The sequence below is a fragment of the Bos indicus x Bos taurus genome, chromosome 24 (assembly GCF_003369695.1).
Source record: "Bos indicus x Bos taurus breed Angus x Brahman F1 hybrid chromosome 24, Bos_hybrid_MaternalHap_v2.0, whole genome shotgun sequence".
In the NCBI taxonomy this organism is placed as follows: domain Eukaryota; kingdom Metazoa; phylum Chordata; class Mammalia; order Artiodactyla; family Bovidae; genus Bos; species Bos indicus x Bos taurus.
Window position 1 is genome coordinate 689,663 of NC_040099.1, and position 15,416 is coordinate 705,078.

At 51.1% G+C, this 15,416-nt stretch overlaps 1 protein-coding gene across 3 annotated transcripts; it reads right to left on the minus strand.

The window, feature by feature from the left end:
* Positions 1–577: 577 nt before the first annotated feature.
* On the minus strand, positions 578–15,104 carry RBFA (ribosome binding factor A). Of its 3 annotated transcripts, XR_003508410.1 has the most exons (8): positions 14,856–15,077; positions 12,517–12,559; positions 10,190–10,366; positions 9,601–9,713; positions 6,801–6,885; positions 4,412–4,485; positions 2,582–3,291; positions 578–2,386 (listed from the first exon to the last, which is right to left on the minus strand). XR_003508410.1 is itself a non-coding variant. In XM_027525598.1 (7 exons), exons 1-7 carry the CDS (start codon positions 14,978–14,980, stop codon positions 3,030–3,032), a joined length of 771 nt encoding a protein of 256 aa, XP_027381399.1. In that variant the 5' UTR covers positions 14,981–15,077; the 3' UTR covers positions 578–3,029. The 3 variants fall into 3 exon arrangements, 2 of the variants coding, with proteins under 2 accessions (XP_027381399.1, XP_027381398.1); XM_027525598.1 differs by having other exon boundaries at positions 578–3,291; positions 10,298–10,366; XM_027525597.1 differs by having other exon boundaries at positions 807–3,291; positions 14,856–15,104.
* Positions 15,105–15,416: the final 312 nt, after the last annotated feature.

A 15,416-nucleotide genomic window follows, 5' to 3' on the forward strand; every position in this document is an offset into this window, starting at 1 on the left:
CCTGTTTGTTAGTATTCTGTTGATGATTTTCACATCAATGTTCATAAAGGATACTGGATTTCACTTTTATTTGTAGTGTGTGTGGCTTTGGTTTTGGAGTTATACTGGCCTTCTAGAATAATTTGGTAAGTGTTCTCTCCTCATTTTGGGGGGAGAATAGTTAGCATACTATTATGAGCTCTGTTACATGGACAGCCCTGCCAGGCTTTGACAGTTACGTCTAGAATTCAGGCAGGATTTCACAATGATTTTCCTCACTTCTCAGTGGTTCTTCCTCCACTTTTGCTTTTCTGGTCACTAAAACACCCACACCCCACTGCTGGTGGCTTTGTGACCAAGATTCACGTGTATCTGATGTAATCTGCTTTGAAGACCCAGTAGTTGAGCATGGGAGACAGATGGGGCCAGTGACTCCTCCCGAGCCTCCTTGGTCCCAGTAACGTGTGACGCAGGCATCCAGCCCGCAAGCCAGTTTGCAAGTCGTGGGCCTGAGCAGGGACTGACATTAGGAGCTCAGCTTCTGGAAATGGAGACGCCAGTCTACACAACACGAACGCCAACACCACGCCAACCGTGATGACGTTTGGTTGCTCTTTATGCAGCTCCCAACCCACCCAGAACACACGTCACCTACAGGGGCCTCTCTCCACTGCACTTCACTGACTCATGTCTGCAGAACCCGCATCAAGTGCTTCTCCAAAGCCAGTGTATGGGCCGTCTGCAGAGTGGAGACAGAGGGGATTTTATGTTTGGGGCTGAGTGAAGAGACTTTATTGAACATTTCAGAGTTCCTTCCATACATATTCTTCGCAGAGCAGCTTACTTTAATAAGCTGGATCTAATAATGTCACAGTTCATGTTGAGAGGTGCTATGCATAAGTCAGTTTGAAAATGAAGACAATGGAGCAGGGACCTGCATTCTATAAAACTGGGGACCGATATGCAGAGCTAAATGAAACAGTGTAGGGTGCAAGTTTTTCCTTCAGCTACAGAAAACTCTGAGGCCTTCAAACACTGGTGAGACTACCTGCATTCACTTCAGAGGGTAAAGTGAGACACTGAACGGCTGACTCAGAGCTGCTGCTCACACAGCATGTTCAGCGAAGCTCCTGGTTAGACAGAGCTGGTTTTCTAGGGAGGGAAGTGGAGCTGCTGCTGGGATGCTACTAGAGGAGAGCCCGTGGGCACCCAGAGCTGCCATCCCCAGGGAACGTGACAGCACCTCCCTTCTGCCCTCTGCACCTGGGGCACAGAATCAGTCCTAACACTATACACGGCTGTTCTAGGAGGGAAAACAGCAAGATTCCTCTCACCAAGACTCAGAGCTTCAGGAAGCAGGGCCCAGAGGCAGGAAGGCTACCAAGAGCCTTGCACTGAGACACTGCACTGAGTGTCAGTTGGGTGGGCTACAAAGGGAAGGGGTGTGTGTGCGCATGCCTGTGCTCTCACTCTGAGACACTGTGCTGTGTCTGTGTCTGAGTGTATGAGTCTGTATGAGAGTTGGGAGGACTACAAAGGGAAGGTGTAGAGGTGTGTGTGCACATGCACGTTCTCACACTGAGACACTGTGCTGAGTGTGTGTCTGAATGTGTGTGAGTGTGAAAGATGGGAGGACTACAAAGGGAAGGTGCCCTAAGGTCTAGGGAAGCTTGCTGCCATCCCGCTGGTCGTGGCCAGTTTGGGGCTGTCTCTGCTGCAGGGCAGGGCTTCCTCCCAACAGAAGCTACAGCAGAAGACACAGCTTTCCTTCAACACGAAGGCTACAGCAGCACCATGAACTTTCAGGTAGAACTGAGACGGCATTTCTCCAGCCTCCGACAGCATGTGTGTGAGCTCTGGTTCCAGCCTGGCAAGATGGGAGCACCAGAAACACCCTGGAGGCACCCACAGTCCTTCAAGGCAGGTGCTCCCACGTGCGCCTCACCGCCCATCAGCGCAGGGCCCGTGCACGTCCTCACACTGGCCAGTCCTCCCTCCGGACATCTCTGGTCTGGACAAGAGTCTGTGTGAGCACCCACCTTCCTAAGGAAACAACCACACAGGTACCCGCACCCCTCCAGGGCACCACATGCACCAGCCCACAGCCATGTGCCCAGAGCGGGTACCCACGTGGCTGGCTGGTGTCCCAGAACCCTTGCTGGCCCTCCAGCGGGGGCCGCATCCCTGCCGGGCACTGCCCCTCGTCCCAGGTGCGGACAGGGAACGGAGCATCCAGGCCATGCCACTGCTGCTGGGATACGGGCAACCTACCCAAGAGATGTTATGAGAAGGGGGATCACACACCCTGAAAGCAGCGCTACAAACGTCTCTGCTGTATCTCAACAGGAACCCTTCTCCGATCGTCTGAACTGGGTTGGTAGCACTTCCAGTACTTCAAGGCTGACACCTGGTGAGTCAAGACGCCCCAAGTTTAGGACACTTTCTCTGCGTCAGACTCAGATGGTTATTTCCTAACGAGGCTCATCTAACACACGCACTCTCTTTGGAAGTCACAGCACAGAATCTCACACTCAGAACAACTCATCAGCAACTCAGGGCCAGGACTGACATCTCCATCAAAAGGCACTAATGTGACGCTAACCCGACTGCAGAGAGGACAGCCGTTTACAGTAGGAGGCGAACGAAGCAGGCAAAGCAGCGCCTCTGTGAACAGAGGCCACCGGTGCATCCCAGGACTCAAGTGTCCACGAGTCTGCACGTCCAGGAAGACCAGGGGAGCACGGCAGCCACGGATCTGGGGGCTGTGGAGAGACCAGTGCGTGAGCAAACGTGCACACGTGGATCCCAAATAAGGAGGCCTGACCGCTTGCCATCCACCAAGAGGGTTTTACACCCTTCCCACAGGCCTCCTCTGCAACACCGTACAAGGGGTGCAGACGGCATCGGCAGTGCGCATGTGCCCGGAGCCGGTCACGATCCACTGCCTTCTGGTCCTTTCTCTCCACCTCAGTTCCTGCTCTGCTTCTCGGAGCCCCACTCGTACCCTGGGGCGCGCTCCTCAGGAGGCCCCTTGATTGTCCAGGGGCTTGTCACTCCCCACCCTGCAGATAGTTCTTGGGAGAGAGGTCATCGTCCACGTGGGGCTTGGCCTTCCTCCTCCTCATCTGCTTCCTCAGGTCAGCCACGTGCTCTGGCCACAGGGGGCTGGCACTCCCATGCCCTTGCTCTCTCCTCCTCTTGTACTCCAGGATCTGCTTGTTGAGTGCCTCATGGTCAATCCCACACAGGTTCAAGTGTGCTGCAGGGCTCAGGGTATCACTTGGCGGAGCCGCGTCCAGGGCCTCGGGGTCACTGGGGGAGAAGGGGAGTTGTCACACCAGGCACAAATACCACATGGCATACAAACACTCCATCAGCCCCTGCCCACACACCGCGCTGCCACGTCTGCAGTGGAGCTGTGGAGCCAGCACAAAGCAGGCTTTGGTCCAGCGGCCTCCAGTCCAGCACTTCTTGACCAGCACTCCCGGAGCCTGTATGTGGCTCAGGCCACCAAGCTCCTGAGGCAGACATTCTGGGCTGACATCAAGTGTATTTTCATTGCTTCCCCACTTAAACATGGCTAGTGCACTAGGCTAGTTAAACAGAATCATGGGGAGCTGGTCTTTAGTTACCTGATGAACCAAAAGAGAAGACAAGTCCATTCTGAGGGCAAAACCAGAGCAATCCTCTCAAAACCCCAATCTGGCCACAGCACGCCCCTCACTCTCAGACCTGGAAGGGCTCCAAACCCACAGGCACTCCACCTGCCTCGCCCAGGTCTGCTCCTCACTGAGCTGGAACTGGGGACTCACTGCCACTCGGGGCTTCTGCCCTAGCTCAGGGGTCTAAGTGTTGCCCCCCCACCCCCTGGCAGGCTGGCTCCTGTAGGCCCTGGCCCCTGAGGCCCTGACAGTGCCCAAGTGATGCTCACATAGATGATCTAAGGACACAGACTAGACACCAGGTGGAGCTGTTTCACCTGGAATCCTCACGTCACCTTCTCAGAGGCCTACCCTGATGTTCACTGCTTCCTAGCAAAACGCAGGCTCCAAAGACACTGCCATTCGTTCACAGCATTCCCTAAGCGTTAGAACAGGCCTACTGGGAGCAGGCACTCGACATAAATGCACGAGGGAACAGAGAGGATGAGCTGCAACCACTAGCACTCAGCGTGCAGGCCCCAGCACTTCCAGTGGGCCCGGAGGCCCTCCTGACAGTCTCCCCGAGTTGCTGGGTAATGGGCCAGGCTGCCACTGTGGCCTGCCATGGGCCAACCCTGGGTTGGGCCTCAGGCCAAGACCCTAGGGCATAAACCAGGGCCCACCCCCCTACACTGGGCTGGGGGTGGGCAGCACTATACAGCAGTTGTGGAACCCAGTACATCCATAGCTGTGTGTGCCCACATCAGAAACACACGTCCACATGTTACCACCTGAAGTCACTTTGCACAAAGTCTTCTTTTTCACCCCGGGGTCCAAAATCAGCAATTGCCAGCAGCCGATCAACCTGAAACAGAACAGACAGTGGGTTAGCGGAGAACTGTGCTTCTCCACTGCCTGCGGAGCGGGGCGCCCACGGACTTCAAGTGTCAGGCTGCCCAGAGCCACGGCCACCTCAGGGCCCGGCTGCGTGACAGGGCTCCCTCCCTGATGTTGCCCATGCCCACGATCTTAGTTACACTTGTTCTGATAATGAACCGAGTCTTCTCAAAAGACTGTACTTAAAGCGTGTAAATGTTAGTCAAATTTACAAAGGAACCAGTTAAATATTAGTTGAATTCCTGACACTTACTGGTTTCTAATGAGGTTCTGTAAAATGCTTCAATTTTGCCACAGAATTTGCTTGAGGGAAAGAAGCCCCCAGCGTGGCTATGTGGGAGTCACAAAGCCCAGCATTTGACTCCAGCTCTGCGGGGTGGGAGGGGCGAAGGCTGGAGATGTACTCTGCTGCTCAGCAGGGCCCAGCAAGGCCCCCCACCTTCGCCTGCCTGCTTTGATGCTGCCAGGTGCTCCCACCCAGGCTGGGCACTGAGGCCTGACCTCCCACCTCAGTGCGAGCCCAGCCAGCCGGACCCACAACCAGGTCCCGACATCCACATGAAGTCATCACCAACAAGTGACGCTGTTAAAACCACAAGGTGAGAAGAGGCAGAACCAGACACGAGTCAGTCCACAGAAAACCCAGGAACAGGACGATACTACATCGAGGACAAACAGGCCTCCTCGAGTTAAAACTGGGAGTTAACTCACATTCCTGATGGCCAATGTGCTGAGCACCTGAGTGTGCACACTGGTACTACCACCAGCAATGAGCACCCCTGAGTGTGAGCACTGGCAGGACCATCATTAGCTTTTAGGTAATCAGCAAAGTGGGGCTTCCTTGGTGGCTCAGTGGTAAAGAGTCACCTGCAATGCAGGAGACACCGGGTGGATCCCTGGGTTGGGAAGATCCCCTGGAGGAGAGCATGGCAACCCACTCCAGTGTTCTTGCCTGGAGAATCCCATGGAGAGCACCCCTGAGAGTTGGCACTGGTAGGACCACTGGTGCTGAGCACCCCTGAGTGTGAGCACTGGCAGAACCACCAGTGCTGGGCACCCCTGAGTGTGAGCACTGGCAGTACCAGTAGTTTTGCTGAACTACCTAGGTTTCAGTTTGGACACAGCTGATTACTCAGCCTCTTTCAAACATCCAGACCTGTGACCTGAAGACTGCATTCTATCCTGAGAACGCAAAGTAAGCTGTTCAAACTGGAGCAGTAGCAACTACTTGCGACTTTTGTTGCAACCAATATTAGACAGACAGAAGACTCCAAGTTTCATCCAGAACTAATTGCAAATTTCTGTGCCTATCCAAGCTGCTTACCAATGGATGATTTTAAATCTTAAAAATGTACAGAGTCTGAAAAACTCTGCTCTGACTTAGCCAGGGGAAGCAGTGACCATGCCCTTGACGATCACCTACCCAAATCAGAAACCCACTCTGGTCCAGCCTTTACTCCTAACTACAGTGAGACAGAGTGCGGGACGATGCGGCCAGCCATGGCCTGACCTTCCCTTGGTGGGTCCATGTGCAGGACCCACCATCACCATATGGCTCGTGTCCGACCCTTCAGCACTTCCCTTGGGCATGTGTGGTAGGACAGACAGGCCTGAAGTGCACAAAGGCCCCCCTAGAGACACACAAGCATACAGGTGGGAGCATATACCCTCCCCTCCAGTGACTTTTCTGAAAAGGAACCCACATAGCCAGGGAGCACCTTGCAGCCATGAAATGTTCCTCCACAGAGAGTGGGACGAGTAACAGTTCAGTGAGAACAGGGAGCCCACCCTCCGGGACAGGCTGGGCTCCCGCAGCCCTGCACGGGGACTCCTGCTGGGGTCTGCACACCACAGCCCAAACCCCACCTGGGCTGACAAGCGGCTCTGCACCTTCACTCCTGCTCCCCTTCTAGCGAGGAAACCACACACCCACGAGGCTATTATCCAAATAGTGTTTCCAGTATAGGTTGTATGATGAACAATGAGAGACAACAATGTACAACTGGGTCTTTTTTCCTGTGGACCTACGCACTACCTAGTCTCACAGTGAACACGCCGCCGAATCCTCCTGCAGTGCTGCTGGCTTCCTCAGTGAACCTGTGAAGGTGTAAGACACCTTAATAACCAAGGAACTACCACCAGATGAAAAATGCATGTATGTTAACAGGTTTTTAACCTTTAAAACCTGTACTTAAAGCAAGGAAAACAACTAGGAAACAATGCGTAAAGCCTTACGCATACAGAAGTTGACACAGTCAAGAGGCAATTATGCCAAAGCCTTACCTCCATCACAGCTGCGTATTTTTTGTCCTGAACAAACACTATGGGAGGCACGTTCCTCAGGGTCTGCTGCGACATCAGAAGATGCCTGGAGAGAAAATAAGGTTGGAGCAGTTGAGGTGACATCTGGTGGAGGGGTGCCAGAAACAGATATGTCATCTCACAAAGAGGTGAGACCTGAGTTTTGTTCATCACAGTATTCAAAGATGAAAAGTCTTCCTTAGCCAATGGCCACGTCTCAACAGGGGTATAAAATGCATCATCACAACTGTTTTTAATTCTCTAAATGCAACTTTTGAGATCAAGTCTGACATGAACTTGGAATGGCCTTCCGGGCATCACCACCAGCGTCCTGTCCCTCCATTCATGGGCACCAGCAGCAGCGCCACAGAAGGGTGGCCGCCAGCCCACCACCACCAGACGCCAGACACAGAAAACACTCTGGGACACGCAGGCACAGCTGCTCAGCGACAGAGCTGGTACAGTCACGCGGAGACCTTCACACTAAAGCCTGGCAATCCAAAGAGGTGGGAAACGTTCTGTTCAACTGACTTTTCTGATTGCTGCTGCTTCTTAGTCGCTTCAGTCGTGTCCGACTCTGTGCAACCCCATGGACTGTAGCCCACCAGGCTCCTCTGTCCATGGGATTCTCCAGGCAAGAACACTGGAGTGGGTTGCCATGCCCTCCTCCAGGGGATCTTCCCGACTCAGGGATCGACCCTGTGTCTCCTGCATTGCAGGTGATTCTTTACCACTGAGCCACCAGGGAAGCCCCACTTTTCTGATTACCTAAAAGCTAATCAGAAAACGATGCTGTTATCTCAACACTTGTTGGGAATCTCTTGTTTTCTTCTTTCTGTGAAATGTAAAAACTGAGAGTGACTGACCACTTTTTGATGATGTCCGGCTTCAGAGACCACGGCACTGTGAGGGATGCACAGTGGCTGAAGCAAGCACACAGGAGAACACCAGACCCGCAGGACCCTGCTCTCAGCATCTATCCCCTCATCTTCTAAAAAGGAAGCATGGGGCTTCCTTGGGATCCAGGGGTCAAGAACCCGGGGACGCAGGTTCAATCCCTGGTCCAGGAAGAGCCCACACCCCATGGGGCAACTGAGCCCCTGAGCCCCAACTACGGAGCCTGTGCTCCGGAGCCCGTGCTCTGCGACGAGAGAGTCGGCCCCGCTCCCCACGACTGCAGAAAGCCAGTGTGCAGCATCGAAGACCCAGAGCAGCCAAAAATAAATAAAAACTTTAAGAAGCAAAATGAAAGTACAGTGGAGGCAGGAGGCCCAGGGAGAAAGGAGAGAAGAAGGGAGGAGAAAGCCCAGTTCTGAGGTTTTCCACATTTTAAAGACTGAGGAGAAAACTGAGTAATTTTTTTCCTACCACCCAGCTCAGTGGTTCTCACAATTTTTGGTCTCAGAACCCCCTTTATACTCTTAACAATTACTGAGGACACCAAAGACCTTTTGTTCATGTGGGTTACATCAATCAATACTTAACACGTTAGAAAGTGAAGCTGAAAAATGTAAAAATATGTCTTCACTAATTCATTTAAAGTAACAGCTGTATTTTAAATGCGGTTAAGAAAAGTGACACTGCTTGCCTGGCTCCAGATTTCTTTAAAACCCAGCGTAATGCAAGTCAGCTAGATCCTCACCTCTGTATCTGCATTCAATCTGTCCTACTATTTTGCTTAAAAAAGAAGAGGGAAATTTAAGCTCACGGATCAGAAACTGAAAAAGGAAGAGTATGTGAACAGCCCTTCAGAAAGGTGTCGACGTTCTCTGATGCTACACAGAATCTCAACAAAAGTAGTTTATTTAAGGCTGCAATGTGGAATCTGAAACCAGATGGATGGACAGGTCACTCTCTGTACATTAAAATCCTGTGATCCTCCTGCCCTCTGAATTGACCTTTCCCCATTGGTGATTTTGTAACATCATACATTGGTATATTTCCAAAAATACTGATTTACCAAGTTACACAGATTTTCAGAATGATGATGCACTTTAGAATATATCGTCTCCAATCTCACCAAAAGGGTCTTATGAACTGCAAAGCTGTCAAACTCACGGATGTGGGTACAGGCTTTCTAAAATTCTCATTTTCACTGAAAGCTTGCATTTTATCACTGGTCAAATATGGTCAGTTGTTTTCTTGAAGTGACAGGTTTACTTTACTCACTTTGGAGAAAATGTCTATCAAATACCTACATCTTAATAACCATAGTTGGTTCACTTGTTCTTCCAAGTGAAAAATGTGTATTCTGGGTCACAATCAGCAACCACAATATTTTTCCAAGACAACCACCAGGGCTTCATCCACACTTTCCACCACAGACACCAAAAAGATGTGCCCAAGCGTAGATTTAATAAAGGGAGTAACTTCTGCTTATTCACCAAGGCTGCCATCTCAGGGGTCGCACAGAGTCGGACACGACTGAAGCGACTTAGCAGCAGCAGCAGCATTCTTAATGAAGCTGGCAGTTGATTACCGTGAGTACATGCTGACGCCACAGTGACGACCAGGACATCCTCAGGGCAAACGTCCACACAGCGAGAAAGAAAAACCACACCTCACCATGAAAACAGCTCTAAACTCATGAACGTCCCCCCACAAAGGACCTCAGGGGTCCCTGGGGAACCAGGACGCACTTAGAGAACCACTGACCTGGCCCGTGGCTTATATGAAGATGTGAATTCTGCTCTGAAATTCAAGAAAACACTTACAAAATTTTCCTTAAAAGCAAAAGTGGTGAACACACCGGCCGGCAGGCAGGGTCAGGCAGAAGACTCACCTCATGTGCGCAGCGCTCCTCCGCAGGACGGCCTCTGTGTGTGCGTTCTGAGCTTCGGAGAGGGTCGCCCTCCAGAAGACACGGCAGGCAGAGAAATCTGAAGTCAGAGAGACCTGAGCCCCCGACCCCCGCCCCAGATCACTGTCAGTTCACCTGGGCTCTCGTGGACAGAGGGTGTCAGGAGATAGGCACTAACCCAGGGGCAGTCCTGGCTTCGCCCCCAGCACCAGCGCCAGTGCCAGGGCCCCAGGCCCTCGCCACCCGCATGCCCTGACCTGACTCCAGCCCCTGCCCCACCCCAGAAATGCCTCAGTGCCCTCTGCCTTCCCTGGGTGAACCCACTCCACCTTGAGGGTGAAGATGGCAGGAGCCAGCTCCCCGTCCTTACCCTGAGAGGAAGGCACACGGGCCACCACTCACCTGACCCAGGTCTTCCTCTGATGGCCCGCCTCACCCCAGGCAGAACGCCAGGCACTATCTGTGCCTGTCCCCCACGTCTTCCTCCCGACACCTCAAGGCACACACCGAGCCTCCCTCCTGCCTCTCCCAAGCGCGAGGCGCCTGATGGGGTGCGAGGTCCCATGGTTACCTTGCAGAGCTCCACGTTCAAGTCGCACAACTCCTGGCTCACTTCAGGGGTGCACAGCAAGTCTGTGAGCGCTTTATAGAGGAGACCGTTCAGGGCCCTCAGGCGTACCTGGTCTTCCTTCCGGGTTCTCCGAGAGGTGCTCTTCGTCAGGAACTCCAACTGGGATGACTTGTGGGTCTCCATCAAGAAGAAAGGCCAACATTACACAAAGGCCAACATGACACCTATATGCGAACCTTACTGACAACAAGGGTCACCCTCAGTCTCCTTGGCTTTCATGAGGATATACTCATTTTACAGACCTGGACCCGTCTAGATTTTACCTAGCATCCCTTCAAAATTAAAAGTATGGCCAAGTACATATATTTTTCAAAAAAAATCTTAGTGAAATGTAACCCACATACCATAAAATTCTCCTTCTTAAAAAGTACAATTCAGTGGTTTCCAGTATCAGTTCAGTGCTCAGTTGTGTCCGACTCTGCAACCCCCATGGACTGCAGCATGCCAAGCTTCCCTGTCCACTACCAACTCCTCAAGCTTACTCAAACATCGAGTCAGTGATGCCATCCAACCACCTCATCCTCTCGTCCCCTTCTCCTCCTGCCTTCAGTCTTTCCGAGGATCAGGATCTTTTCCAATGAGTCAGTTCTTCACATCACGTGGCTAAAGTACTGGAGCATCAGCTTCAGTCCTTTCAATTAATACTTAGGACTGATTTCCTTTAGGATGGACTGGTTTAATCTCCTTGCAGTCCAAGGGACTCAAGAGTCTTCTCCAACACCACAGTTCAAAAGCATCAATTCTTTGCCCCTCAGCTTTCTTTATAGTCCAACTCTCACATCCATACACGACTATGGGAAAAACCATAGCTTTGACTAGACCAACCTTTGTTGGCAAAGTAATGTCTCTGCTTTTTAATATGCTATCTAGGTTTGTCATAGCTTTTCTTCCAAGGAGTAAGTGTCTTTTAATTTCATGGCTGCAGTCACCATCTGCAGTGATTTTGGAGCCCAAGAAAATAAAGTCTGCCACTGTTTCCTTTGTTTCCCCATCTATTTGCCATGAAGTGATGGAACCAGCTGCCGTGATCTTTTTTTGAATGTTGAGCTTTAAGCCAGCTTTTTCACTCTCTTCTTTCACTTTCATCAAGAGGCTCTTTAGTTCCTCTTTGCTTTCTGCCATAAGGGTGGTGTCATCTGCATATCTGAGGTTATTGATATTTCTCCTAGAAATCTTGATTCCAGCTTGTGCTTCATCCAGCCTGGCATTTCACACGATGTACTCTGCATATAAGGTAAATAAGCAAGATGACAATATACAGCCTTGATGTACTCCTTTCCCAATTTGGAACGAGTTTGTTATTCCATGTCCGGTTCTAACTGGTGCTTCTTGATGTGCATGCAGATTTCTCAGGAGGCAGGTAAGGTGGTCCCATCTCTTTAAGAATTTTTCAGTTTGTTGTGATCCACACAGCCTAAGGCTTTAGTGTACTCAGTGAATGTGAATGTGAGCATGAAGTCGCTCAGTCGTGTCCAACTCTTTGCGACCCCATGGACTGTAGCCTACCAGGCTCCTCTGTCCATGGGATTTTCCAGGCAATAGTACTGGAGTGGATTGCCATTTCCTTCTCCAAGGGATCTTCCCAACCCAGGGATCGAACCCAGGTATCCCACATCGTAGACAGACGCTTTACCATCTGAGCCACCAGGGGTTTTTAGTATACAGAGTGTATTTTTTTCTAAAAGGAACCATTCATTACATACACTTCCATGATACACATACAATGTATTTCAGAGATACTGCAGGTTCCTTCCAGACTATTACAATAAAGCAGATATCACAATACAGTGAGTCACACAAATTCTATGGATTCCTGATGCATATAAGTTATGTCTGCACTACAGTGTAGTCTATTAAGTGTGCAATAACAGTATATCTAAAGACAACATACATGCCTTAACCGAAAACACTTTATTGCTAAAACACGCTGACACTGACTTGCCAAAGCAGGGCTACTACAGACCTCAATCCCTAAAAATCACAGTATGTGGGAAACGCAACACAAGGAGTGCTTGCATACCTATACATATCTGTGTTACACACACACAACCTGAACGGACGTCACCATGTTAGAATCTGATAACAGATACGACATTCTGGAAAACTGTGGTGTCATTTTTTTAAAGGTCAAATCCCCACGTTAGCAGTGTATGCAGGCTCACCCCTCCAGTACTGATGCGGACAGACCACAGGCTGGAGTGCAGCCCAGGGCAGGGCCTCCTGCCCTCCGAGATCCCAAAGTGCTTGTCACTGCTCCTCCTACTTACCAAGTGAGAGCCCAAGGAAGGACCTTCATACCAGAACTTCTTCCTGTGGGAGAAAGTGAGAACTCTGCTGGATACAATGGCAAATTGGGTAAGAAACAGTTACAAATGCTAACCGCAGGTTATGATATCATAGCTGTTTCTAAAGGGCTAAGCCTGAACATACAGATTAAGTTCCTGAGGTTCTAAAAGATTTAGTTATCCACCTGACAGCAGCATGGGTTTTCGGGGAGAGACAGGAGGCAGTTTTAATTCAGCTCAAGGTTTTACCTAAAGTCTGCTTCTAGTCCCAAAGATGGAGAAAGGGGATCTTAAAAACACACCTACCACATGCATGACAGCACTGTCCTACTCAACAAAGCTGCTGCCTGGGATCTGGTTAACAACTGACACGGTCACACATCAACAGCTAGGTCAGCAGAAGGCAGATGGGAGAGCCAGGCTCCTGACTGCTGCAGACAATCAAGGGAGGGGGGTGAGGACCATCCGGGCACCAGCAGATAAGAGATGGAGGTCAGCAGGAACTCAAGTTCCACTTTTTACAGCTACAGGTGGTGACATGGAGAAACATTTATAGATAAGCATATACCCTTGGCTTAACCTGAACATGTATTGTTTTCACTTTGTCAGCTGAAAGGGTATAAAAGACAAATACCCCAGGAGCAATGACATACTCAGCTCCAGATCATGGTTCTGATGCCAGTGTCCAGTGAAGGAACCAGACAGAGCTCCTCGGAGGAAGTGGCTGGTTCTAGCACTGAGGCATTCTGTAGCGCCATAAAGTGAAGAAGAGCTAATAAATTTCTTTAAATGTAAAAACTTCTTCAAGGGTTTCCCTGGTGGTCTACTGGTTAAGAAGCCGCCTGCCAACACAAGGGACACGTGTTTGATCCCTGATCCTGGAAGATCCCACATGCCACAAAGCAACTAAGCTACTGAGCCCACACGTCCTAGAGCCTGCAATGAGAATCTGCTCACCACAGCTAGAGAGTAGCCCCCTCTCCCCACAGCTAGAGAAAGCCTGCAGGCAGCAACAAAGACCCAGTACAACCAATAAATAAATAAAATAAAAACTACTTCAAAACCCCTAACAATGAGGCATGTCAAAGGAACATAGGAGCCACCTGAAGAGCTACCAATGGTCCAAAGCTGGAGCAACTGGAGCAAAATGAAGTAGTAATGGGTTCTAACCTATGGGTGCATACTGACAGGAATTAAGAAATGGAGAAAAAGAGACACATGTTCTATCAAGAGTCTCAATAATTCATGAACCTAAATCACACTACTCCTTAGGTGTGAGCGGCATACAGTGACTTCCCTGAAAAGATGACTGTATGGAATCAGAGCGGGGGAGGTAACTTTACAGTGGATAAACCTGACAGACACAAAGGACCCCAGTCAGTGATCAAGACCAACATCAACAGGGATAAACCATGTTGATACCATGTATGTGTTCATATGGTGTGATGATGTGATGAAAACGTCACTTCACATGTATCGTCTTCCCCCCAAACCAAAACCCCAGTATAATCAAGAGAAAAACATCACACCAGGACCAACAGAGAGGCATTCTACAAATATCTAACCAGTGCTCCTCAAACTGTGGAGGTCATCAAGCACCAACAGTTGGAGAGGTATGGTAAGTAACCTGCTGCTGCTGCTTAGTCGCTTCAGTCATGTCCGACCCTGTGCGACCCCCGAGACGGCAGCCCACCAGGCTCCCCCGTCCCTGGGACTCTCCAGGCAAGAACACTGGAGTGGGCTGCCATTTCCTTCTCCAATGCATGAAAGTGGAAAGTGAAAGTGAAGTCGCTCAGTCGTGTCCGACTCTTAGCGACCCCATGGACTGCCGCCTACCAGGCTCCTCCGTCCATGGGATTTTCCAGGCAAGAGTACTGGAGTGGGGTGCCATTGCCTTCTCCAACTTACCATACCTAATATCATGTAAATGCTACCAAAACAGTTGCCAGCAAGGAAAGCTCAGGTTGTGTTTTTTAAAACTTCGTGGAATTTCTTCTGAATATTTTCAATCCAAGGTTGGTTGAATCCGGGGATTTGGAACCTCGGACCCACGGTGGAATGTAAACATCACTTTGCTTTAAAAGTTCACTTTGCTTATAGCAGACTTAAAATCATCACAACTGTATGAAAGTACAGAAAAAAGGCAGGGAGGAAAAACCGCAAACGGTAGCTGTGACGGGTGGGCTTTCACACGCGGAGACTGCGCTCAGACTTGGCTGCGCGCTCGGGCGCCAGCTAGCGCCCAGGCGGAGCCCTCACCCTTGAGGACCCCAACGCCGGGCCACCGCCCCAACAACCTCCACCCCACTCGGGAACATTACTTGGTTTTCGAAGCAAATTTCTTGAGCAGGTTCTTGCCACAGGACACAGGCGAGCTGTGCAGACCTCGGGCACCGCTCAGGAGCCCCAAGTGGAGCCTCGGCCGCCCCCTGAGAGCGGCCCACATGTTTGCTCAGCGACTGCGGACAAATGGCGACGCAAGGCAGGGCGACGGTGACGAGGAGACGTGGGGAGGGGCAAAGACAGACTGGGCGACCTTTGCGGGGAGAGGTGGGCAGGAAGACAAACGCGGCGGGGCTGAGACCAAGGCGTGGGCGGGGCAACGTTACCAAGGAGACGTAGAGCGGAGGGAAGCGGGGCGGGGCGACGTGTGGGGCAGGGCTACGCTTGCGCGGCAGAGGCAGGGTGACGTTACTAGGGAGACGTAAACCGGAGCGACGCTAAACGGTGCGGTGTGCGGGGTAGGATACTTTGACAGGGGCGTGGGTGTGGGCGGGGTAATGTTGCCAAGGAGACGGGGAGAGGAGCGCTCGGGGCGGAGAAAAATGTAGGCGGGGCTATATTGACGAGGAGTCGGCGGGGCGTCGTTGCCAAGGAGGCGT

Excerpts from the sequence above, each read along its gene's own strand:
- RBFA (XM_027525597.1), bottom strand. The coding sequence starts at position 14,980 with ATGTGGGCCGCTCTCAGGGGGCGGCCGAGGCTCCACTTGGGGCTCCTG. Across the intron at positions 12,560-14,855 it reads AAATTTGCTTCGAAAACCAA|GAAGAAGTTCTGGTATGAAG; the intron begins GTAATGTTCCCG and ends TTTCTCCCACAG. Across the intron at positions 9,714-10,189 it reads TGAACGTGGAGCTCTGCAAG|GTCTCTCTGACTTCAGATTT; the intron begins GTAACCATGGGA and ends TCGGGGGCTCAG.